The sequence below is a fragment of the Nomascus leucogenys genome, chromosome 1a, assembly GCF_006542625.1.
Source record: "Nomascus leucogenys isolate Asia chromosome 1a, Asia_NLE_v1, whole genome shotgun sequence".
NCBI lineage: Eukaryota > Metazoa > Chordata > Mammalia > Primates > Hylobatidae > Nomascus > Nomascus leucogenys.
In genome coordinates, this window is record NC_044381.1 from 23,218,601 (window position 1) to 23,245,140 (window position 26,540).

Here is a 26,540-nt window from a genome sequence, read left to right on the forward strand (position 1 = left end):
TCCCTCACCATCCCTGGCCTTTGAGCCATTGAATTAGCCGAAAGCAAACTAGGGCAAAGAGTGAAAACAAAACATGCTCAGAAACACACTCTTAAGCAGGCTTTCTGTAGAAATGGATGTTTTTGGGAAGTGTGTTTTCTCATTCATGGTTTTTACTTCCTTCGTTGCAGGCCAAGCAGATAGAACTTCAGTTCACTATTGGCGAAGCCATTACCAGTGCTGCAATAGGAACTAGTTCTGTGGCTGCCCGAGATGCCTGGCAAGTGACTGAAGAGGAATATACTCCACCTGCTGGTACCAAATATTCGGCTAATCGATTTATAATTATCAAGTAACCCTTTTTTGTTCTCTTCATCACATTTGAGGCAAAAACATTATACATTCCATATTACTTTTTTCAAATATTTATATCTGTTTTACCAGTTTCATTCAGTCAAGAAAAATAGTTGAGTGAAGAAGACAGCATGAGGCTGGGCACAGTGGCTCATGAGTGCCTGTAATCCCAACACTTTGGGAGGCCGAGGTGAGCGAATCACCTGAGGTCAGGAGTTAGAGACCAGCCTGGCTAACATGGTGAAACCCCATCTCTACTAAAAATACAAAACTTAGCTGGGCATGGTGGCACAAGCCTATAATCCCAGCTACTCAGGAGGCTGAGGCCTGAGAATTTCTTGAACCTGGGAGGCGGAGGTTGCAAGTGAGCTGAGATCGTGCCACTGCACTCTATCCTGGGCGACAGAGTAAGACTCTGTCTCAAGAAATAAAAAACAGACAGCATGAAATTAGTAACTTCTTTTTCTGACCCTTTGGCAAGCAAGCAGGGGAGTCAGCTCTGGATTACCTTGAAGCTTGTGCTCTTTTCATGAGGATTTATGTATTTAGCCAGTTTCAGAATTCAAGGTATAGTTATTTTCAGATGATGTGTCCTCTAATCCTTTATTACATAATGAAGCCTCAGTGCCTTCTGCTAGCGCTCCAGGTACACTGGCTTTTAGTGACAGCGTGTAGTTGAGGGAACATGTGGTTTCTGACTTAATGTTTTATATATTATGATTTCAACTTTGTTGTGGTTTGATTTGAATTTGGAATTGAAAATACATTTTAGTATTTGAGCTAGAATAAAGAAAAATTTAAACAGAAGGAAAAGTCACCAAGTTTTCATATTTTATCCTTTCAAGTGAGGAAGTTAAAAGAGAGTATTCTCATGGTAACAATTTTATTGTATGTTGTGTTTCATCATGAATAATGCATTAATTTAGTTATTGCACTTAGTGTTACAGTTAACATTTAACTTCACAGTAATGCGTTCACCTATTATTTCATTAGCCACCATAAAGAGATTTAAAGGAAATAGAAAAACACACTTTTGCTTGCACTGTAATGACAGTTATGGATTGACGGAAGCTGAATCAGAGTCAGTTCTTTGAGATTTTTCTTTGAACACACATGAAGCAAGGCAAGGAGCAGTTTGTATAGAAGGAAGGAGGGAAGGAAGGGAAGCAACATTGTTAACAAGAGGACAACCAAGCCTGAAGTGGGAATTTTCAGGTTGCATGTGAGAGGTGGTAACAGAGGGTTGACAGCAGGGAGGGCTCACACTGAGGGGTGGGTTTGCTGTGAGAGGGACGTTTCTGACTGCATGGGGTTTTACATAGTGACTTAAGCAAGTAGAGGTTAGTAGAGAGGCATCTGTGCCAGTCTTCATCCTCTGAACTCTTGTATTGCCTCAAACTCTTCTTGGAAGATTGCATCCTGCTTGGCTTTTTACTCATCCAAAGGAATCTCAAATTGTCCATTAAATGTTGAAGTTCTATTTTTGTCTGTTTTGGGAAAGGAAAACATAAAATACTGTGGAGAAGGGAGGGATGATGAATCTCTGCCGTGAATTTTGATCATGCATGTTCTATGTCATTCTCATCTGAGTGCTTCTCAGCCTTTGGATGTCGTTGTTGGTTACAGTGTACCAATCTTGCTGTGAGTAGAAAGAACAGCATTTGAGAAACCACTTAGGGCCCAGGTCTTAGCCATCTTAACATCTCTACATAATATCCTGGGCATGTTATGGGAATCTAGTAAGGATTTGTTGGTTTTGTAATTGTAGGTGCCCAGATAGCAGAACTGCTGGCAGCTAGAGTTGTGGTTACGGGAATTAAAAAAAGGGATTCTGACTTAGCAACAGGAAAGTCATTCGTGATTTCTATGACTGATTTCTATGGGGAAGAGAAGGTAAAAGGCTGATTTGGAGTGGGCTCAAAAAAGAGAAGAGCAAAGTCTGAACATGAGTTTAAACAACTATTTTGAAGGGTCTTAATGTAAATCAGTGGTTTGTCACTGGAGGAATGAGATTTTTGCCCCTAGACATTTGGTAATGTCTAGACACTGGGGAGGGTGGGTGCCACTGGTCTCTAGTGGGTGAATGCACAGGATGCTGCTAGACATCCTGCAGTGTATAGCACAGCTTTGTATGATAAAGAATTATCCAGCCACAATGTCAGTCATGTTGAGGTTGAGAAACCCTGGAGTAATAAAGGAAAGGAGAAAAACAGTATGGTAGCTGGAGGAGGAAAGTTAAGAGCAAAAGAAGTTTAGTTAGTTTTTAGATGGAAGAGGAGAAACATCTAGTAGACAAAAATTGCTGACACTAGAGAGATTAGGGATAAGTTTTCATTCTCAGGAACTAAAAAGTTACTTGAGTACCTTTGAAATGTAATTTTGTTTACACTAGGTTCTAGAGTGAATAATTATTGATTCCTTCAGCAACTTTAAACACCTTAGTCATTTAGATTTTAATATAGGATTGTTCTGTTGAGTAAATGTTGATTTGAATTTAATTTTTTCAGGCAACTGTGTTTAGTTATTTTAATTCTTTGTTATTTTTATTTGCTTTTCCCCAGGAGCCAAAGTGAATGATGTGGTTCCATGGGTGTTGGATGTGATTTTAAATAAACATATCATCAGCCCCAACCCACACGTGAGGCAAGCAGCCTGCATCTGGCTCCTTTCCCTTGTGAGGAAGCTAAGTACCCACAAAGAAGTGAAGGTGAGCCATGCTGTATGTGGTCAGCCCTGTTGAAAACCACAGTATTATAAGTAGCAAGGAAAGCATATGAGGGTGAAGGTCATTAACCAATAGTAGGTATTTTGAAATACATTGTACATGAAGGAATGAAGGATGGTGGCCTGATATATATAGGCTGGAAGATGATTCTAGCCTTGAAGGAATGAAGTCAGAAGTGCTTGAGATGGGAAGGCTCAGTTGGGGCAGTGGTCAGCTTGCATGTGTTAGACTCCCTGTAAGTGGTGCAGCTCCAGGTGATTTGGGCCACCTGTAAAGATGAGAGCAAAACAGCGATTGTAACTGGCTTGGATAATAAGACTACAAATTTTGTACACGGTGAGAGCAAGACTCTGATTCTCTCAAAGAGATAGAGTTTCAGTGTTCTAATGCCTTTTTTCTTTTTTCAGTCTCATCTTAAAGAAATTCAGAGTGCATTTGTTTCAGTTCTATCAGAAAATGATGGTAGGTTGTTGGTTAATATTTGATTTCTAAACTTAATTGAACTTGTATTTTAACTGTTCAGATACCTGGATTAATGAACATAAAAGAAAACTTTCTTGAGCTGTATGATTAAAACAATTATTAAACCTTATTTGTTAGTAGTAAGGATAAGCATTATGTTAATGGCTTAGAAACCAAATTTTCTAGTTAGGATACAGGAAACTTAGATTGTTTCTCATTTATTCGTTTATATATTAGAACATGTTCTTCAACTCTGCATTTTAAAATGGAGCCGAGGCCTTCTTTAACATTAGTATCTCTCCTAATAGCTTTTTTCTACCTCTGGTTACTTTTCCTCTCTGATTTAAGCTAGGAGAGAGTGAACGTATATGTGTTAAATCTTTCCATGGTAGCTTTGTTTTATAACTCGTTTTAAACATAAGGTCTTGCATTGACTTTTAAAAGTTAGGTCGGAGTGTCTTGAGATCTTGTGAGGCTGTTTTATCTCTGATATGTGACTTACAGCCCATGGATAATCTGTCGCTGCACTGTCCAGTGACACTGTATAGGTCCATCAGTATTGTCTAGGTTTGTGAACTGGATCTTCTGTGAATATGGTTCTCATTTACAATAACTTGTATGGTGCCATGTCCACTGAAATGATTTATTATTATTTTTAACCAAATAGGCATATTGATTCTGTTTTTATATCTTTACTTTGATATCATTTTGGGTCAGTGTCAACATAACTTTTTAAAAATTTTGATTTCATAGCAAGGATACAAAATTTTTTTTAAGTGATACAATCTTGTCTGACTTTCTTGTAGAACTTAGCCAAGATGTTGCATCAAAGGGCCTTGGGTTGGTTTATGAACTAGGCAATGAACAAGATCAACAGGAATTGGTTTCTACACTTGTGGAAACACTTATGACTGGCAAAAGGTATGGTGAACTTGAAAATTTTAGATTCAAGCCCATAGAGGAAGTCTCTACTCATAGTGAGAATATGCTGGAGAAGGAAGATTCAGCTTTCCATTTTTTCGCTTATGAAGCCTTTTCTAAATTGCAAGTCCGTAATTGTTGTGCTGTGGATAGCACAATTATTCCAGTGTATACTGTTAAGTTTAGGAGCATGCCACTAGGTCAAGCTTCGAAAGTTTAATGGTCTCAGACAATTAATGTATTGGATTAGAAAAATGCTGTAATTACTGTTGGCTAAATGGAAGTTAAGATACGGAGAAGAAGCTTGCATATCATTTATAGTCTAATCCGTGAAGAGTGTGAGGGGAAATCATCTGTGTAAGGGATTGCTGCTTTATGTTGCCTCCCTTGTAGGAAGGATAGTTTTTCATGTGCTACCACATTTAATTCAGTGGAAATTATGTGAAATGTCTTTTTCATCTATTAATTTGTTCATTCTGGATTCATTTTATAAAATCTGCAGCCTGATGGAAAGGGCTTTTTTTTTTTTCGTGTTGGAGTCTTGCTCTGTTGCCCAGGCTGGAGTGCAGTGGCACGATCTCAGCTCACTGCAACCTCTGCCTCCCTGGTTCAGGCAATTCTCCCGCCTCAGCCTCCTGAGTAGCTGGGACTACAGGCGCGTGCCACCGTGCCCAGCTAATTTTTTGTATTTTTAATAGAGACAGTGTTTCACCATCTTAGCCAGGATGGCCTCGAACTTCTGACCTACTGATCCACCCACCTCGGCCTCCCAAAGTGCTGGGATTACAGGCGTGAGCCACTGCACCCGGTCGGAAAGGACTTTTATATCTTGTACACAGTAAATGCTTGATAGGAAGTTTTATCACTTTGTAAATGAATTGCATTGGCTAGTTGAATGTTGGTATGAAAAGCTTGAAGCTTATTGAAATTATTGTTTTGGTTTAGAGTTAAACATGAAGTTTCTGGAGAGACAGTGGTATTTCAAGGGGGAGCTCTTGGCAAAACACCAGATGGGTAAGTATGTTAAATCCATTGAATGGTAAACATCTTTAAATATATATATATGTATTTATTAGTCTAGTAAATAGAGCAGTCATGAAGTTGATTTCTACCCTCTTAGGAAACGTTATCTATTTTATCTATTGGTGGAGGAAGAAAACTTACATGGAAAAAAGTCTGATGTCTTTTTTTTTTTTTTTTTGAGATGGGGCCTCACTCTTGTTGCCCAGGCTGGAGTGCAGTGGCATGATCTCGGCTCACTACAACCTCCGCCTCCTGGGTTCAAGCAATAGATTCTCCTACTTCAGCCTCCCAAGTAACTGAGATTACAGGCGCCTGCCACCACGCCTGGCTAATTTTTGTATTTTAGTAGAGACGGGGTTTCACTATGTTGGTCAGGCTGGTGTCAAACTCCTGACCTCAGGAGATCCACCCACCTCGGCCTCCCAAATTTCTGGGATTACAGGCGTGAGCTACCACGCCCGGCAGGCTGATGTCTTAAATTGAGTATCCTGGGAAACAAACTCTGAGATAGAGATTTCTGTGTGGGAAATTTACTGGGGAGTGCCCTAGGGGTCACTTTGGGGGGATGAGGAAGCAGGATAGGGCCTATGACTGAGGGAGGGGTGAAACTGCTGCCATCGTTTCAGTGGATACTGGCCTCTTGAGGAGCTCTGAGCTGGCATGGGTGGCCTTTCGGAGTTGTTCTGCTTTGAGGCATGGAGCCTGGCCCTTTATGTCCTCTCAGTGACCAGCCGTTGGTGGTGGGCTGCTGCGTGGGAGCCCATGATGTTGGGCTCTAAGGGCAGTTGTGGGAGACTGACTAGGCCAAGAGCTGTTAGCTCTCAGGCAGCTGAATGCTGCGAGCACCTGGAAGCATAGCTAGGTGCACCCACTGCCGCTAGTTTTTGGGTGGGTGTAATTCTTTATCTTAGAGACCACTACTTTAGCATTTAAAATAAATTCCTTGAGCTTGACCTCTTTTATTTTATCATGCTTTATTTCTACGAATTGTTAGGCAAATCTTTGCTGGTTGCAAGGCCTTGCTGTGGTATCACACACGAGCCTGCTTCATTGTTGTCTGCAACAGGAGAAAGCTGCAGTTTGTTCCGTCGTTGACGTTCCCCCATAGTACACTGTTATCACATCAAAAGTTGTTTTCATTCTACTTACTCTCCTTGTAGGCTCCTTCTAAGTTTTTAAAAAAGTGCTTACATTTTACAAAATAACAAACCGATTAGATATTTGAGCAAATATTATTTGTTCAGAGGAAAGTTAACAAGACTCAAGTTAATCAGAATTAGGGTGGTCTAGCTTAGAAAAGACTAAGGGAAGACAGATGTTGTCTTCCAATGACTCTCTTATGATCATGTGAGATTATGCATAACATAATCAGGAATTATTGAGTTGCATCTCCAGGTGGTGAGCAGACCATGTCTATGGACTTAGAGGTGCATTTAGGTCATTTATCAGCAGCAATGTAGAGGGGCTTAGGAATTGCTAATAGTTGAATTAGGTGACTTTTTATATTCTTCCCAACCTGTTTTCTGTCTCCATGGTGATAACTCAATATTAGAAATTGAGTGAAAATTTGATTTTAGTATGTCCCAGTAATATTGATGATGTAATTTTTTAGGCTGGAGAGAGAGAAGTATATTATTGCCTACCTCTTTTTCTTTGTTTCCAAGTCAGGGCCTTTCTACTTACAAGGAACTTTGTTCTCTGGCAAGTGATCTTAGCCAGCCAGATCTGGTGTATAAATTTATGAATTTAGCCAACCATCATGCAATGTGGAACTCTAGGAAGGTAAGTTGCTATCACTGGACATTTTTTTTTTTTTTCATGCAAACCAAATATGCTACATTGGCAGACAGTGGCAAATGATATGTAGTACATTTTGTGAAAGTCTGTGCCTGATGAGAAAGCTGAACCCCACAAAGCTGCTATTGATTGGAAATCCCATTAAATCAGGCTGTGTTTAGGCATAAGTTTGGGAGGGAGAATTTTTTGCTATGTTAATATTTTACTATAATGGGTGCCTATTATTTTTAGGGTGCTGCTTTTGGTTTTAATGTAATTGCTACCAGAGCTGGAGAGCAGCTGGCTCCTTTTCTGCCTCAGCTAGTTCCTCGACTTTATCGTTACCAGTTTGATCCCAACCTTGGCATTCGACAGGCCATGACAAGTATTTGGAATGCGTTGGTCACTGACAAATCCATGGTAAGTATCTGTGAACCCCTGTGTTAGGAAAACACTGTAGACTGTCCAAAGTCATGCATAGGATTTAAACCCAGTGTCCCCCTTCCTTTCTACTTTTTATGCTTACTTGCTTAAACAAATAAATTGTCTTCCATTCCATGTTTTCTTCCTTCTTTCAAGGTATCAAAGATGTGTATGGCAACATTTATTGAAATCTCCAAAATGGAAACAATATAAATGTCCACTGGGAAGATGGTTAAGGAAATGATTTTATATTCACACAGATGGAATAGTAAATGTGGATAGGGACTGTTGATGCAATGAAGAATGGGTCATAGTCCCATCTCCAATGAATTCAGTTAACTGGGGAGACAGACAAGGAAGCAGGCAATTGCCATTTTGTTTTCTCTGTTGGTGTCCTCTCATCTGGCTGTTAATCATGTTCTATCCCACTTTTATGTACTAAGATTTCTCAGGGCTTGTCTCTGAGTATCTTTTGCTCTCTGAGCCTTCTCTATATCAATCAGTTCCAAGGCATATAAATGTCATATTTATTGTGAAAGTTCCCAACCTTACACTTTTGGTCCAGATGTCACTTGCACTTTAGACATGCATATGTAACTATTTACTTGAAAATTTCACTTCAGTGTTGTTTCAGAATACCATAAACCCAACATGCCCAGAACAGGACTTGAAAAATAACCTCCCCCCTCTATTCTCACTGTTCACCTATTTGCCCAAGCCAGAAAACTTGGTGTCATACTTTATTTTGATCTGTGTCTCACCACCACCCCCAATTGAATCTAGTAGCAAATTCTGTTGATTCTGCTTCCAAAGTATTCCTTGAATCTACCCTCTTCTTTCCCTAATTCTTTACTGATGAATAGGTCATCATCGTCTTTTTTTTCTCTTTGCCTTTCTTCATTTAATTATCTACATAGTAGCAAAAGTGATTTTTAAAAATGCAAGTTAGATTGTGCCACTTTGGGTTAAAATCCTTTACAGCTCACTTTAAATAAATTCCATGATCCTTACTATGTCTTACAAGTCCCTGCCTGTAATTTGGCCCCTTCCTGTCTCTCCTATCTGGTACTAGGCTGAATATGTTTCTATTCTTGGTGGTAGGTACTTGAGGGTTCAGCTTTGAAGACTCAGTGAGTTTTGCTTGCTCCAGGAGAACATGTGGCACTGTTGGGTCAGCCAAGATCTAATAGGCCAGTGGGCTTTGTAGGTCTGAGCTCAGGACACAGGCCTAGACCCTTGAGACGTGAATGTCATCTCTATAAGTGAAAGGATTAAGCCACAAGTGTGGATGAGATCATCCATGGAGAATGTTGAGAGAAGCAGACATAGGAAGACATCAGTTTGTTATTTACCTCTTTGTCTTGGTTTTCTTACATGTAAGTAAGGATAACAAAACCTTTCCTACCTATAAAAATGGAAAAGCCGTAAATTTTTGAGCATGTCAGCATTGGTGTAAAACTGATTCTACCATTATTTTGTCATTACTACAAAGTTGCTAAGTGTATGTCAAAACAGAACAGAGGCTTAAAAAGTAAAACTCATCTTTCATTCTGAACAGTCATGAACCAGGCACTGGGTAAGGTACTGGGGATAAAAAGATGAGTGAGACTCTGTCCCTCAATAATTGCACTGGTGATGAGTGTGAGACTGTCCCTCAATAACTGCACTGATGATGAGTGAGAATCTGTCCCTCAATAACTGCACTGATGATGAGTGAGAATCTGTCCCTCAATAACTGCACTGATGATGAGTGAGACTCTGTTCCTCAATAACTGCACTGATGATGAGTGAGACTGTCCTTCAATAACTGCACTGATAAGTGAGACTCTGTCCCTCAGTAACTGCACTGATGATGAGTGAGACTCTGTCCCTCAATAACTACACTGATGATGAGTGAGACTGTCCCTCAATAACTGCACTGATGATGAGTGAGACTCTGTCCCTCAATAATTGCACTGATGATGAGTGAGACTGTCCCTCAGTAACTGCACTGATGATGAGTGAGACACTGTCCCTCAGTAACTGCACTGATGATGAGTGAGACTCTGTCCCTCAATAACTGCACTGACGGTGAGTGAGACTCTGTCCTTCAATAACTGCACGGATGATGAGTGAGACTCTGTCCTTTAATAACTGCATGTCCTGTACAATAACTGCACCCGACCCCCTTGAGGATCTCCAATATCGTGGAACAGTGCAGTTATTGTATGGTTTTGTGTGATGCTCCTTTGGAAGGTGCTACGGGAACAGAGAGGAGAGTACCCAAGTCAGTCTTCTCTGAAAAGAATGGCTAATATGAACCTTGAGGGACAAGCAGGAGTTAGCCAAGCAAGTAGGACCTGGGAAGGGGATTGTAGGTAGAGGTGGCATGTGCCAAGGAATGGAGGTGAGACACATTATGGTACTTTTGGGTCTGGATGAGTCATGGAAGGCTTTGTGTGCGTGCCCAGGTGAATGGACTTCATTCTCATGCACTGAGGAAAATAAGAGCATCAAACGTACATTTTAGAATGATCACCTGGCAGCTTTACAGCGACCAAAGTGGGAAGAGATTTGTGGGCTGAGTGGCCTAGAGAGACATGGAGGCTGTAAGATATAGAAACATGGTCAGTGTGGTTAAGTGTGGTTAACCAGTGTGGTTAAGAGTTGAATAATTTGATTATTGATGGATTTTGCATTTTAAATTTTATCTGTTTGCTTTCATTAGGTGGATAAATATTTGAAAGAAATTCTTCAAGATTTGGTTAAGAACCTTACAAGCAACATGTGGCGAGTTCGAGAATCCAGGTACCATTTTTAGGAATATAAGTTTAGTCAAATAAAACTGAATTTTTTCCCTTCAGAATTTCCAGGTTTTACACTTTGTGCAAAAGGAATAAATTAAAACTACTAAAAAGCTGGCTGGGTGTGGCGGCTCACACCTGTGATCCCAGCACTTGGGGAGGCCGAGGTGGGTGGACCACCTGAGGTGAGGAGTTCAAGACCAGCGTGGGCAACATGGTGAAACCCTGTCTCTACTAAAAATACAAAAATCAGCTGGGCCCAGTGGCATGTGCCTGTAATCCCAGCTACTTGGGAGGCTGAGGCAGGAGAATCACTTGAACCCAGGGGGCAGAGGTTGCAGCGAGCCGAGATCGCGCCACTGCACTCCAGCCTGGGTGACAGAGTGAGACTCTGTCTCAAAACAAAACAAAACAAAACAAAAAACTACTAAAAAGCATATTTCTTGTTGGCTACATTAGATAGTTATTTTTCTTTAACTATTTAAGCTTTGGTTAATGATTTTACTAAATTGTCGTAGTTTATATAAGTATGAAATCAAGGAAGTTGAAGATTACCTGTTAAATTGGTAGACACCAAGATACATTTTTGTACTGTCATGACTTTATAGTGTAGCATTTCTGTATACAAATTACATTCATTTGGTGCCCAGTGTGTACGTGGCAATGTGCTAGGCCCTGGGGAGACACTGGTGAATAAAAAACGATGTGTCATCTCAAAGGGATTATATTATAGTTGTGAGAAACAAACATTTTATAATTGTAAATTCCATATATATATGGTGTATTTGAGGGACCTGGAGAGAAGTCATTGCTGTTTTGGGGTGAGGGGATGAGAACTCGAATTAGAGGCAGAATCTGTATTCTTTTTTAGTATAAATGTTTCATAGTAAAATACTGACCTTCATCATGTATTGAAATGAAATTTTAATTTTCAGCTGTTTAGCTTTGAATGATTTATTGAGAGGAAGACCCTTAGATGACATCATTGATAAACTTCCAGAAATTTGGGAAACGCTTTTTAGAGTACAAGATGATATCAAGGTATTATAGAAATAAATCAGCATTTATATATACAAAAAGTTAAATTGGAATTATTAAAATATTTATGTTGTATATGTCAAAATTCCATTTCCAGATAATTTTAAGAGACCAACATTTTCCCCCAAAGTTTCAGTCTTAATGTGTCTGTGAAGTTGCAAGGTTGGGTATCCTTGGATCTAAATTAAATAGACTTAGGGAAAAAAAGGTGGCTGTATACCTTCTTTCAGTAGAGATCTCATGATTCTATTGGATTAGGGACAAATAACAGTTTTGGACATAGTAACAGTATTTTTTTAACGTGATATGAAATGTAAGTTCTGTAAATGGGATTAATTATTCTCAAGTAATGTGGCCAATTCCTCTGAATTTTTCTTGGGCAATCTTAATTTTAGGTATTTTGATATTTTACCATTAAAATTAGGCACTTCAGTTTTACCTTTCTTTTTGCTTTATTTATTGGAGGCTTTTAAGTGTTTCAGAATGCTCACATAGATCTTTATGTATTTACTTTTATAATACATTTACTTTCTCAGCTGTTAATAGCTAAATTTTTTAAGGTCAAAATAGGTTACAGTTAATGTTTAAAAATTAATAGTATGGCATGGTAATGTGTTCCTTGATGGGCAGAGAGTCTGATGAGATACCAATTTTTTTAAAGTGATATGAAATGTAAGATTTTCCACCAGTCTCTATAGGGCCTGAGGCAATTAAGTTGCAAATTGTAGAGTAGATGATAGTGAAACTCTCTAACTTGTATGATGTCACACTTTTGTCATTTTTAGGAATCTGTACGAAAAGCAGCAGAACTAGCTCTGAAAACTCTGAGCAAGGTGAAAATCCCTGTCTTACATTGGGAATGGAGTGGGGCAGGGTTCTGGGTGACCATGACAATGATTTACTTACTGTCATAGGAAATGACATTTAGTTGCAGTATGATTGGCTTCATGTTGTGGTTCAGTACTCTTAGAATGAATGAGAAAGTGAGTGCTGTAAACACTGCAGTGCTAGTATGTTGAACAGGGTATACTTGTGGTCTCTTTAAATGGTGAAATTAAGATAAAACTTTGACTTAACCCTGAAGAACACATCACTCAGATCAAGCAACACCTATCTTTTCTCTTGCTTTTGCTATGTTTATATATAAAGCTACCTTTCATATCTGTGAGGTCGGAAAGCTTTTTGAAACTAAATTATCTCCCACTTGAACTTGATTTTGTGATATATCAGGAACTTTACATTCTGGTTGCACAGACCTTGCCATAGGTCACATAAGTAGTAAAACCAGGTTTTAAATACAGGTGTTTTCTTGTTTCAGATGTGATCTTGACCACTATATTGTGCTGTGACCCAGCGTTATTGATGATGATGATGATAACACTTCAAAACTTCTTTTTTTTTTGTTTTTTTTTTTTGAGACAAGGTCTCACTCTGTCACCCAGGCCGGAATGTAGTGGCGTGATCATGACTCACTGTAGTCTCGACCTCCCGAGCTCAGGTGATCCTCCCACCTCAGCCTCCTGAAGAGCTGGGACCACAGGTGTATGCCACCATGCCTGGCTAATTTTTCGTGTTTTTTGTAGAGACAGGGTCTCTTCATGTTGCCCAGGCTGGTCTCAAACTCCTGGGCTCAAGCAATCCACCTGCCTTGGCCTCCCAAAGTGCTGGGTTTATAGGCATCAGCTACTGCACCCAGCCCTAAACCTTTTTAAAAGTGCTTTCTTACATATTTTCTCATTTGATCATCATCTATTTTGTTCTGTATTTCACAAATTGGAGGACCAGTGCTTAGAGAGTGAAATGTGTTACCAGATTTTCTGTTTAGTTCTTGGCAGACCTAGGACTCAATCTCCGATCTCATTCCTCTGTGTCTCTGTAGTGTCAGAGAAAGTAGATTCACTTATTCTTCTCTGTGGATATGTGAAGTAGAAAGTCTTTTGTCAGATGAATGCTTTACTGGATGAGCGGTCACTTTCACTAACATCCATGCTTTTTATATGTGAGGTCTGTGTGAAAATGTGTGACCCTGCCAAAGGAGCAGCTGGCCAGAGAACCATCGCTGCCCTTCTCCCTTGCCTTCTGGACAAAGGAATGATGAGCCCTGTGACGGAAGTTCGAGCCCTCAGGTGTGCATCCATTGATGAAATGAATGTATTGGATTTGCTCAGTTCCTAGAAATTGTGTTTCTTTCAAGGTTAGATTCTGGAAAATATGGAGAAAGAGGTTTAGGAGAATGACCCTTGGGTCATTTGTGAAAACTTGTGAGTCAGAATATTTTCACAGAAACATTCTCATGAGACCTTATTTTTGCCCAGCATTCTGAATCAAGCGTGTTGTTCTGTTGTCCTCAGCCTCTGCTCCCAACAAGCACATCTTCCTGTTACACTGTAGGTCCTCAGGAGCATGCTTGTTCATTATAATATTTAGTAATATTTCACAGATTATTAGATTTAAGAGAAGCTGTTTACCACCTGCAACAATGAAATATTCAAAAAATGTACTTACACTTTTAAATATAATATATGGCTACTTTAAGTTAAAAGCAATAGTGTAGGATTCTAGTTTGTATATTTTGTTTGTTTTTAAACTACAGTGCTGTCTAGGAACTTTATCTGTTCCATTTTTATTTCACTCTTAAGAGTAGAACAAATTATTAATAATAGTGCCAGCACTATTTCATGGCAAGTAGATAGTTCATGAGAGAAAGTTTTTTTTAGAAGGACTTACCTAACAAATGCAAAGGCATGATGCAATTAAGAGTGTCACTTTGGCTGGGCACGGTGGCTCATGCCTGTAATCCCAGCACTTCGGGAGGCCAAGGTGGGCGGATCACCTGAGATCGGGAGTTCGAGACCAGCCTGGCCAACATGGAGAAACCCCGTCTCTACTAAAAATACAAAAAAATTAGCCAGGTATGGTGATGCATGCCTGTAATCCCAGCTACTCGGGAGGCTGAGGCAGGAGAGTCGCTTGAACCCGGGAGGCAGAGGTTGCAGTGAGCCCAGATTGCGCCATTGCACTCCAGCCTGGACAACAAGCGCGAAACTCTGTCTCAAAAAAAAAAAAAAAAAAAGTATCACTTTTTGCTCTCCTTAGTAAAATAATCTAAGTAGTGATCATTAGATGCCCCTAAATCCACTGGGTGAATGGCTGAAGAGAACTTTATAATGATTCAGGGCAACCAGACCTGAACCTACCAGTCACTCCTCACAGCACAAAAAGACAACCAGTGCATGGTGATGTGATGGAATAGGAGGAATAGGACACACGCAACATTGCCTAGGAAGGATTCTTTGTGTGTGTGTGTGTGTGTGTGTGTGTTTTGGTGTCGTTAGCTGTGTGTACAGGAAAAGAACATGTAAAGAATGATGAAAAAAGGAAAAAAAAAAAAAAGAAGTGGAACTGTTAAAAAAGATTTAAAAATAGATGCAATGTGTGATGAGCTTGATCCTGATTCAAATGAACTGTTAAGAAGCAATGAACAGAGAATTGATATGAAAAAACATTAATATTTTTATGTGAAATTATTTTTTTATAAGACTTTTTTAGATATCTAGTGAGTTAGTAAGGATATGCTTAAAGTCAACGTACTGTGACAGATATTCTGGAAAGTGCGTTAGGACATGTGTACAATAACATGAGTTGGAAATGCATTTTTTTTTTTTTTTTTTTTTTTTTTTTTTTTTTTTTTTTTTTTTTTTTTTTTTTTTTTTTTTTTTTTTTTTTTTTTTTTTTTTTTTTTTTTTTTTTTTTTTTTTTTTTTTTTTTTTAGGCAACATATTGGAATAGGCTAATTAAACCATATGCCTGTTAATGAAGGAAGAGGCTGCCATTAAAGAAAGCTAGAAATGATAAGAGAAAAGATGAAAGCTGAGATAGGCTGAAAGCTAGGCCTCTTGTGCCAAACAGCCAAGTTGTGAATGTAAAGGAAATGTTCTTAAGCGAAGTTTAAAGTGCTATATTAGCCAACACACAAATGATAAGAAAGCAAAACAGCCTTTTGCTAACAAGGAGAAAGTTTGAATATTCTGGATAGAAGATCAAATCACCTACAAAATTCCCTTCAGCCAAAGCCTAATCCAGAGCAAGGCCTTAACTCTCTTCAATTCTGTGAAGTCTAAGAGAAGTAAGGAAGCTGCAGAAGAAAAGTTGGAAGCTAGCAGAGGTTGGCTGATGAGGTTTAAGGAAAGAAGCTGTCTTCATAACATAAAGATGCAAGGTGAAGCAGCAATTGCTGATACAGAAGCTGCAGCAGGTTATCCAGAAGATCTAGCTAAGATCACTGATAGAGGTGTCTACACTCAACAACAGATTTTCAATGGAGATGAAATAGCCTTTTGTTGGCAAAAGATACCATGTTGGATTTTCATAGCTAGAGAGAAGTCAGTGCCTGGCTGCAACGCTTCAAAGGCCAGGCTGACTGTCTTGTTAGGGGCTAATGCAGCTGGTGACTAAGTTGAAGCCAGTGCTCATTTACCATTCTGAAAATCCTAAAGCCTTAAGAATTCTGCTAAATCTGCTCTGTGCTCTAGAAATGGAACAACGAAGTCTGGATGACGGCTTATCTGTTATAGCATGGTTTACTGAGTATTTTAAGTCCACTGTTGAGGCCTACTGCTAAAACAAAAAACAAACAAAAAAAAAAACCAACCAAACAAACAAAAACAAAGATTCCCTTCAAAGTATTACTGCTCATTGACAATGTGCCTGGTCACCCAAGAGCTCCGATAGAGAGGTACAAGGAAATGAATGTTTTCATGGCTATTAGCATAACACAACATCCATTCCGAAGCCCATGCGACTTTCAAGTCTTACTATTCAAGAAGTATATTTTGTAAGGCTAGAGCTGCCATTGATAGTGATTCCTTTGATGGATCTGGGTAAAGTAAATTGAAAACCTTCTGGAAAGTGTTTACCATTGTAGGTGCTGTTAAGAACATTCATGATTCATGGGAGGAGGTCAAAATGTCATTAATAGGAGTTTAGAAGAAGTTGATTCCAACTTTCATGGATGACTTTGAGGGGTTTAAGACGTCATTGGAGGAAGTCACTGCATATGTGGTGGAAATAGTAAGAAAAGTAGAATTAGAAGTGGGGTGTGAAGACGTGACTGAATTGTTACAATCTCCTGATGAAACTTGAACAGAAGAGGAGTTGCTGCTTATCGATGAGCAAAGAAAGTGGTTTCTTGAGATGCAAGCTACTCCTGGTGAAGATTCTGTGAACATTGTTAAAATGACCACAGAGGATTTAGAATATTTCTTGGCTGGGCGCGGTGGCTCATGCCTGTAATCCCAGCACTTGGGAGGCCGAGGCGGGCGGATCACGAGGTCAGGAGATCGAGACCATCCTGGCTAACACGGTGGAACCCCATCTCTACTAAAATTACAAAAAAATTAGCTGGGCATGGTGGCAGGCGCCTGTAGTCCCAGCTACTTGGGAGGCTGAGGCAGGAGAATGGCGTGAACCCAGGAGGTGGAGCTTGCAGTGAGCCGAGACGCGCCACTGCACTCCAGCCTGGGCGACAGATCGAGACTCTGTCTCAAAAAAAAAAAAAAAAAGAATATTTCTTAAACTTAGTTGATAAAGCAGCAACAGGGTTGGAGAGGATTGACTCCAACTTTGAACGATGTTCTAATGTGGGTAAAATGCTATCAAACTGCATCTCATGCTACAAAGAAATATTTTGTGAAAGGAGGAGTTGATTGATGCCGCAAACTTCATTGTTGACTTATTTTAAGAAATTACGACAGCCACGCCAGCATTCAGCAAACACCACCCTGATCAGTCAGTAGCCATCACCATTGAGGTAAGACCCTCCACCAGTAAAAATATAATGACTTGCTGAAAGCTGAGATGATCAGTAACATTAAGATATTTTAAAGTTAACTAATATACTTTATTTTAGACATAATGCTAGTGCACACTTAATAGACTACAATATAGTGTAAACAAAACTTTTATATGCACTGGTAAACTAGAAAATTCACATGGCTTTCTTTATTGTGGTGGTCTGGAACAGAACCTGCAGTATCCCCAAGGTATTCCTGTATGATCTTATGGGACCACTGCTGGACATTGTGGTCTGTTGTTGTTGACTGAAATGTCTCATGCAGCACATGACTGTAATACAGTGGCAGGGGGGAATAGCGGCTGTATGTGTGGAGGAGGTATAAATGAAACAAAATTGGTCAAATGTTGCTAATTGTTAAACTGGGTGGAGAATACATGGAATTTCATGCCTACTATAAATTCCTACCATAAAATTTCACTATAAATATAAATTCCTACTATAAATAAATACATGGAACTTCATTCCTACTATTAATGAAGGTAGGCTTTTCCTACTTCATTTATCGTTCTACCTACCTCTATATATGCTTGAAAGTTTCTTTAATAAAAGTTAAAAAAAAAAATGCCCAGACCAGGCTCTGCAACCATGTGAAAATATGCTTTAATGCAGTGAACTGCAGAACATCCTCATGGTTAGATTTGTAGGTCTTCTCATTTTTGTTAAAACGACTCAGGAGTTGTGTTCCATATGTTTGTAGCATTAACACCCTTGTGAAGATCAGCAAAAGTGCAGGAGCCATGTTGAAACCGCATGCACCAAAACTCATTCCAGCGCTGCTGGAGTCCTTAAGTGTATTGGAGCCCCAAGTTCTCAATTATTTGAGCCTCCGGGCGACAGAGCAAGAAAAGGTGAGTGGATAGCACAGGCATATTGGTAAGTATCATGAGGGAAGAGCCCTGTTAAGATACCAAGGTTCATTTGAATGACACTGTCACTACTGTTACCAAAACTCACCCTCTGTCACCACATGCAGTGTTTTACTCTTTTTTGGAGAGAGGTTGTCAGCTCATACGCTGTCTTGTGAATTGGATGAAAACTGACACTTCCATCTAAAAAATGAATTAACATTTGTTTAACATAGTTTTTTGTATGTTTCAATTTTGTTAGGGCTTGGATCTATACCTTCAGAGTCCTTCCATGGGCTCCCTCGCCCTGTAAGCAAAGAGTATTTGCACCTAGACTTTGGCATATCTCAAAATCGTTCTGCTTTTTAGGTGTGATGGAGTCACCTGGTCTCTGATCAGGGTCATTTTTATTTTTATTGTTTTGGAGACGGAGCCTCACTCTGTCACCCAGGCTGGAGTGCAGTGGCACCATCTCGGCTCACTGCAACCTCTGCCTACCAGGTTCAAGTGATTCTCCTGCCTCAGCATCCCGAGCAGCTGAGATTACAGGCGAGCGCCACCACACCCAGCTGATTTTTTTGTATTTTTACTAGAGACAGGGTTTCACCATGTTAGCCAGAATGGTCTTGATCTCCTGACCTCGTGATCCACCTGCCTCAGCCTCCCAAAGTGCTGGGATTACAGGTGTGAGCCACCATGCCCGGCCTGATCAGAGTCATTTTTTAAAAGTTCAGATGAAACATATTTATTGTGAAAAGTTAATACAGAAGGATAGAAAGTAACCCATAGAAGGTCTCCCCATCACCACAGTATCATTCCCTGAGGAGCGCCTGCTGTCAAAAGTTTCCTGTGCCTTCTCTCAAATTCCTTTTTAGTCATAGGCTACCAAACCAAACAAACATACTAACTTAAAAATAGTATCAGACTGTGAATGTTGTTCTGTGATTTGTTTTTTAAATTAACAGTATATCATGTCTATATATACACTTATTTTTAATGTATATATAGTGTTCTACGGTGAGGTGATTTTGAATTTTTGATGGAGAGGTTTTGCAGCCTCAAAGGTTTTAAGTGTTCTTTTTTTCTCCGTACCTTTGGCACTGTTGAATAACGTATGTGTGATAACAGGAATCTCATTTTTCTGATTTGCACTCCTTTCCTAACATTGTCCATTGCCTTTTCATATTGTATTAGGCGTTTATATTTCTTCTGTGATTGTGTTTATATTCCATGCCTATTTTTCTATTTGACTTTTTTAATTTATATTTTTTTATTAGAACTGTTAAACTCTATTATATACAACATGTTTCCTCTGTTCACTATTTGATCTTTAACTTGCCTAAACTTCTCTCATAACGTACTCTCTTTACCCTTTGCCTCTAATATTGCTGTTTCTTCTTCATTCATTATTTTTCCCTCTTTCAGCAGTAGACTTGCTCCTTCCTGGGTGCCCATAGGATGTTTACTAAGCATTGAGAATTTGGAAACATAAATTCTAGTCTAAACTTTGTAACCCTAGGCAAGTCACTTGTGTATGCCTTACTTTTCTCCTTTATCATGTCTGGATAGTATTAACCTCTCCTTCAGCACAGTTGTTAGATTAAAATACCTTCTTAGATACGAAGGGTGATTACAAAGTTAAAGAACTGCACGTATAAAATTTTCTACTGCTTAGACACAATTTTAAAAACCTTAGAAATTTATTTAGTCAGTTCCTTTATTTAGTGGATGGAGAACTTCAGCCTCAAGAAGGCTGGATGACTTGCCCAGAGCCATACTATGCTAATTTCTTAACTGTTATCTGAATTTCTCACATGTAGTGTGGTGCTGGTTCCCCTGGTAAATTGTTGAGTGTAGGTCAAAAGAAATTAGAGTTAGACTTGATGTTTGCCTTTGTTATAGCTACGGATTATTTTTTTTTTAAAGTTCTTTAGTTTGGAAATGAAAGTCTTTTATGGGTGTTTGTGCGGATTATTCCTAATTAATTGAATGTGCCGAGTGACTTTAATTTCTCTTTTTTAGGCTGCGATGGATAGTGCTCGGCTTAGTGCTGCCAAATCTTCTCCAATGATGGAAACAATCAACATGGTGAGTGTCTTAAATAATAATGAGAGGGTTTGTTTGCTTACCTGAAAGTGTAATTCTTCAAAGTCTTCAGGCTATGTTAAATGAAGCAGAGACTTAATGGGATGAGTCAAGCAGCTGTTGTGACTCCCGTTTTTTCTTAGTATATTTCTCTTTTCTTATCTCTTACTAAGTGGAATAAATAATTCCCCAAATACCGGAAACAGTTGGTCCAAATTTGTATTACAAGGGACAACAGCATATCAAGAGCTCTCTATAAATTTACATCTGTAGTCTTTTGATCTGCCTATGCAGAAAGGTTCAGAGTTGTGCCTGTGCCTAATAGTTATCTTTGGGAGGAACTAGGAAAGTTATAAGCTGGAGGTATTTAGTGAAGTAGGTAACATAAAGGTAGGTGAAGAGATTGGGCAATGTCAATACGTTGTTTTAGTCATAGGAAGGCATTTGCAGTAAAGAGCTGCTTGGCACTCTGAGGTTCTGATTTCTAAAGTTCCTGGAGTCTTGGTAAAGTTACTCTGTTGTGCATTCCCTGTAGTGGTGAGTTAGCTATGATTGTGTTTACTGGAAATCAGTTTGCTAAGCAGATCTGTACCTTTAGCAGGACTCTGAAGGTATAGATCCAACCCCTAAAAAAACTGAAGTGTACAAAAAACTATGTTAAACTGGTGAAGAGAAGTAGTTATTTTTTAGTGCCTGCTGGGGGACTATTACCAAAATTTGGTCTAAGAATGTTATGTCTTAGTTGGATTATTGGGGGGAAATAAAAATTTAAAGAAATAGGAATAGTTAGTGAATACCATTTAGTTATATTCATTAGTAATAGAAAACATGTTAATTGCATTTTCAGAAATAAAGGTCAGCAACTTATAGGAAAATTCATCTAAGAAGTTGACTCATTAGAGGGGGTTTGGTAGGGTAGGCCCACTGCAGAAGATCAATATTTAGTTTAGGCTTTTTATACTAAACATGGATTGATAAAGAGGAAGTAGGCCCAGAAAGATTCTTCATTCTTGAGTAATCATTATTTTTCTTTTTTAGCAAATTGATGTTTTTCATTTTTTTTGTTTGTTTTTAGTGTTGAATCACTGATGAATAATTTTTGTTTGTAGTACATTAGTGGTTTTAATATTGAAATCAGAGCAGAAGCAAACAGTGATTTTTCAACTTCATGTCAAATCCAGTGGGTACACGTTTGACAAGGGCAGTTTTTAATTGAAGATGTGGTCCTGACTTATTTGCCAAGGCTTACCTTTGTATTTGTCCTTTTTCAAAAGTGCCTGCAATACCTTGATGTGTCAGTGCTGGGCGAGCTAGTTCCTAGGTTGTGTGAACTGATCAGAAGTGGTGTAGGTCTTGGAACTAAGGTAAGTGTACTTTTCACAAGATGAAATGTGCATCTTCATTAGTTTTGGCCATAAGGATATAACAGCCATCATGTTTGAAATTCATGTTTTACCACAAAATCTAATATTATTATACACTAACCATTTTATTTCTGTGGTTGCACTGACAACTGAAAACATGTAACTGGTTCAAGAAATAAAATATCTAACTGGAGTTCCAGTAAGTATTATCTTAACTTATTTAGTGGAATCATTTCTGTTCTCTGGTTACCGTGTACGTACCCTCTGGGTTGTCATTCATTAGCAGTTCATGGAAATGCACATCCAGTTATTAGGGCATAGATTGTTTTAGGTGGCAATTGCATTTTTCACAGAGGGGTCAGCAGTGTTTGAATAGAAAAATGTCCTAGTTTTCAAGATCTTTGAAGGATCAGACACCCCCCTACCACCCTTTTAACAACAAATTAATAATTCACATTTTATCTTACGACAAAATTAACACTTGCTGGTATTTTAAAATTTTAGCGTTTATTGATTAGGAGAAAGTTAAAATAAAAATTGTCCAGAATTTTGCCATACAGAGATAACTGCTGTTAATATTTTGAAGTGTTTCCTTCCAGTCTTTTCTGCACATGTATCTTCTGCAATGTCCTCTTCTAATGGCTGTATGATACTCCGCTGTATGGATGTAACATCATTTATTTTACTCCATCAAGGAACATCTGATTTGTTTTCAGTTTTTGAAAAAGTAGTAAAGCACTGTGATGAATATCTTCAGGCACACCTGAAGATATTTGGTTAAATTTCTGGAAATGGAAATGTTAGCACAGTGATGGATAAGATGACATATTTTGCCTTTCCAGAAGATTGTACCAGTTTTCTTTCTTTTTCACAATGTCTGAGATCACCCATCTTTTTCTTGGAGGTTTTAAAAAAAAAAATCTCCGCATTACTAGTTTAGGAGTTTTCCTTTTTCTGTATTGAATCCTGGAGGGGGTATTAGGCTTCATGTATTTTATATGTTTAAATTTTTGGCACCTAAGCCAATGGTTTGGTAGGTAGAACATTGTGACCATCAGATTTAGACCTTTGCTTTTGTAACCCTGTAGGGCGGCTGTGCCAGTGTCATTGTGTCATTAACTACTCAGTGTCCTCAGGACCTAACACCTTACTCAGGTGAGTTTGTCAAGTGATGTGTGGTGATATTTTTGCACAGCCCTGTCTTGTGTGACAGAGTTTTAAAAAGGAAAAATACTTATCATTCAGACCTGCCTGTGATGCTGTGTGCCTTTTCTCCCCTTAGTCCCCTGACTCCTTCATTTCTTTGTCCGCAGGAGGTGCAGAGTTTATCAAGTTTAGCAACTTTTCACTGTTCATAAACATTTGATTATTCCTTAGTGGTATAAGGAGGTAAAAGTATCCTCTATTCCACAGGACTTACCATTCATAGCTGATTTTACATCAGCATTTTTCTCTTCTTAGATTGGCTTCTAGACTGGACTAGTGTTCTTTATATACCTGGCTCTCATTTTTGCAACTTTTTCCACGATATTCTAGTTTAATTTTAACTTTATATCAGGTGAAAGGAAGCAAATGGATATATAAATAGAACATTCAGAAATCTAAACTACTGTGGAGTAAATCAGATGTTAATTACAGGGTTAGGTTTGTTTGGGTTCTGGGAACAGAGTGGCACATTTGGTCAACCAAGTATCAGATTTTTTTCTCTTTATTTCTGCTAGGTAAACTTATGAGTGCTTTGCTGAGTGGCCTGACAGATCGGAACAGTGTGATTCAGAAATCTTGTGCATTTGCCATGGGCCATTTAGTTCGGGTGAGTTAAATTTCTTGGTTGGTTAAATAAAACTCTTTGACAGTTATAAAGAAATACATAGGATTGTTTCTTTTTCAGACCTCACGGGATAGCAGCACTGAAAAACTCCTGCAGAAGCTCAATGGGTGGTATATGGAGAAAGAAGGTACCTTTCTTTTTCTATTTTATGTCATTTTAAATTTAGATGTTAACAGCCCAATAAAACAGTACAAATTAGGTCTTACCCTCCATGATTTTATGTGATTTGCTAGAAACATTTGTTTCTTTTCTTTTCTTTTTTTTTTTGAGATGGTGTCTGGCTTTGTCGCTGAGGCTGGAGTGCAGTGGTGCTATCTCAGCTCACTGCAACCTCAGCCTCCTGGGCTCAAGCGATTCTTGTGTCTCAGCCTCCTGAGTAGCTGGAACTACAGGCACGTGCCACCACGCCTGGTTAATTTTTGTATTTTTTGTATAGGTGGGTTTTTGTCATGTTGCCCAGGCTGGTCTTAAACTCCCAATCTCAAGCTATCTGCTCACCTTGGCCTCTCAATCACACCTGGGATTACAGGTGTGAGCCACCACAACCCAGCCTGCTAGAAACATTTCTGATTTACCTGTTTGTTTTGCTATTATATGAGTTGAACAACAGCCTGTTTAGATCAGTTACCCTTAAAAACAATAAATATCATAAAGATTTTGGTTTCTCCTTTTCAGAACCTATCTACAAGACCTCTTGTGCTTTGACTATTCATGCTATTGGACGATACAGCCCTGACATATTAAAGAATCATGCAAAAGAAGTCCTGCCTCTGGCATTTTTAGGCATGCATGAAATTGCTGATGAGGAGAAATCCGAAAAAGAAGAATGTAATTTATGGACTGAAGTGTGGCAGGAAAACGTACCTGGTTAGTAGTGTGGCCTGAGTTAAACCTGCCTCTTAGAAGAATCACAGCTAGAATTTTTTACTTGCACTCATTATTCATAAACTCCTCTAAAGTTACTTTCCCAGGACCTTAGTATGCATCCTATTTAGTTTTAAACCCATCCAAATTGCTGAGTTCTCAAGGTTGGCACTCAGAATTTTTGTCTTTACTCATTCATCACTGCCCACATGAGAGAATATAAACTCTGTGAGCAAGGAGAGCTTTACATTTTTAATTAAGAGTGTGATTTTATGTGGCCTTAGAGTATTTTAGGGTAGTTTTCTAAATGTGTTTTTCACCTTGTCACGTATTAATGGATGATGTCCATTTGTGCGATACATTCCTGTGGGCACCCAAGTTCGTAAAGTTCTACTGTTGTGAGAATAAGTCACAATACCAACACACTTTCTCTCCCTTTGAGAGAGTGGTGTGTTTTAACAGTTGAGAATCATTGCTTTTAGACTATTGGTCACTGACTTTTTTTCAGGCTTAGAAAAATCAGTTACTTTTTCTTGCCACTTAAAAGTTGTTTTAATTTTGCTTTCCTAGGTTCCTTTGGTGGCATTCGATTATACCTGCAGGAGTTAATTACTATTACCCAGAAGGCTTTGCAGTCTCAGTCCTGGAAAATGAAAGCCCAGGGTGCAATTGCCATGGCATCAATTGCAAAGCAAACTAGCTCTCTAGTACCTCCATATCTTGGAATGATACTGACTGCATTGCTGCAAGGCCTGGCTGGAAGAACGTGGGCAGGAAAGGTAAAGGAACTATTCATGCCCAGTTAAAGGGATTCTGACTTCATCTTTCATTTCGCATAATAATAACAATCTGGTTTTGTGTAACTTCTAATGGATTATTTTCACGAACCAGATTTCCTAGACAGTGGAAGCTTTGGGTAAACCTTGCCTGATTAACTGTGGTATTTCCTCTCAAACTGTAACCCATGTGGCCTTGCATAATGGACAGTAATGCTGGAGATAGATACATTTTTCATATTCAGCCTTCCAAGCTACATGTTAAACCAACTTGTCAGCATTTTGTACCTGTTGACCTCATGAACAGATCAGGATTGGGCATAAAAAGATCAGGAGTGGGCATATGTGAAATAGAGTAGCAAGGTAGCCTGCCTCTAAACCTGGGGCTGAAGATGCCCATCTCTGGGACCTATGAATTAGTAAGTTATTTTTTTACACAAGGGCTTTAGTAGGATTCTTACAGTGAACATTCAGTGGGGAACATGAGATTGTGGTAACCTAATGATCTTTATGTTGTAAAGGTCAATAGTGGCCCATGCAAGACTGAAGTAGTACTGGACATCATTCTAATTCTGTGGTTGACACTGTTTTCTGTGAGACCTGGGTCAAATCAGTTTTTTAGGCTTCTATGAAATGGAGGTGAAGATAATTATCCTGCGTCCATGGTTTGGAATAAAACTTGGTGGATGTGCTTAAAATTATGCATTAAAGATAAGGTGACTATTGTTAATTTTTGTTGTCGTAGTTATCAAAAATTCCTAAGGTAATTGTAATCATAGTGTAGAGAGTGTAAATGACATGTTTGGGCTTAATAGTATTTCCTCATCTTTCAACTCTTTAGGAGGAGCTATTGAAAGCCATTGCCTGTGTGGTGACAGCTTGCAGGTAAATGTTCTTTCAATGAAGATGCCATTTCTTAAACTGAACCCGAAAACTGCAGCCTTTATTAACTTAACTTCTGATGCTTTTGTATGGACCCTGTAGTGCAGAGCTGGAAAAGTCTGTGCCCAATCAACCCAGCACAAATGAAATTCTTCAAGCTGTTCTGAAGGAATGTAGCAAAGAGAATCTCAAATACAAGATTGTAGCAATCAGCTGTGCAGCTGATGTCTTGAAGGCCACCAAAGAAGACAGATTCCGGGAGTTTTCTGACATTGTCATACCTCTCATCAAGAAGGTAATACCACCTGTATCCTCAGTTCTGGTTTATACTTTAAAAAGAAAAAGTTAAAAAATTATTTTCCCCTATGTCCTGATTATTAGGATTAGTTTAGGTGCAAGTAGCAGAGAAATTCCAAAATATGGCCTTAAACAAGATAGTCAATGCTATGTTTCTCACAAAGCGTTGGGAGCATCACAAAGCGTTCAGGTATTCCGGCTCTTTACAGCTCTGAACTCTGCCATTTCTAGGGTGTGGTCATCATCCTCATGGTCCAC

The 26,540-nt window shown here is 38.9% G+C and overlaps 1 protein-coding gene across 4 annotated transcripts in view; it reads left to right on the plus strand.

The window, feature by feature from the left end:
- Nucleotides 1-26,540, plus strand: part of ECPAS (Ecm29 proteasome adaptor and scaffold) — a 126,479-nt gene that overhangs the window by 89,890 nt on the left and 10,049 nt on the right. For all 4 annotated transcript variants that reach the window (XM_030822293.1, XM_030822332.1, XM_030822234.1 and 1 more), the window contains 21 exons: nt 171-294; nt 2,895-3,040; nt 3,466-3,520; nt 4,327-4,441; nt 5,387-5,455; nt 7,129-7,246; nt 7,493-7,660; nt 10,371-10,450; nt 11,382-11,487; nt 12,270-12,317; nt 13,489-13,610; nt 18,036-18,186; nt 20,206-20,271; nt 21,543-21,632; nt 22,721-22,787; nt 23,354-23,445; nt 23,524-23,590; nt 24,139-24,330; nt 24,898-25,106; nt 25,945-25,988; nt 26,088-26,280. In XM_030822293.1, coding sequence (XP_030678153.1) covers nt 171-294; nt 2,895-3,040; nt 3,466-3,520; nt 4,327-4,441; nt 5,387-5,455; nt 7,129-7,246; nt 7,493-7,660; nt 10,371-10,450; nt 11,382-11,487; nt 12,270-12,317; nt 13,489-13,610; nt 18,036-18,186; nt 20,206-20,271; nt 21,543-21,632; nt 22,721-22,787; nt 23,354-23,445; nt 23,524-23,590; nt 24,139-24,330; nt 24,898-25,106; nt 25,945-25,988; nt 26,088-26,280 — 2,322 coding nt within the window. The remainder of the gene's footprint in view (nt 1-170; nt 295-2,894; nt 3,041-3,465; nt 3,521-4,326; nt 4,442-5,386; nt 5,456-7,128; nt 7,247-7,492; nt 7,661-10,370; nt 10,451-11,381; nt 11,488-12,269; nt 12,318-13,488; nt 13,611-18,035; nt 18,187-20,205; nt 20,272-21,542; nt 21,633-22,720; nt 22,788-23,353; nt 23,446-23,523; nt 23,591-24,138; nt 24,331-24,897; nt 25,107-25,944; nt 25,989-26,087; nt 26,281-26,540) is intronic.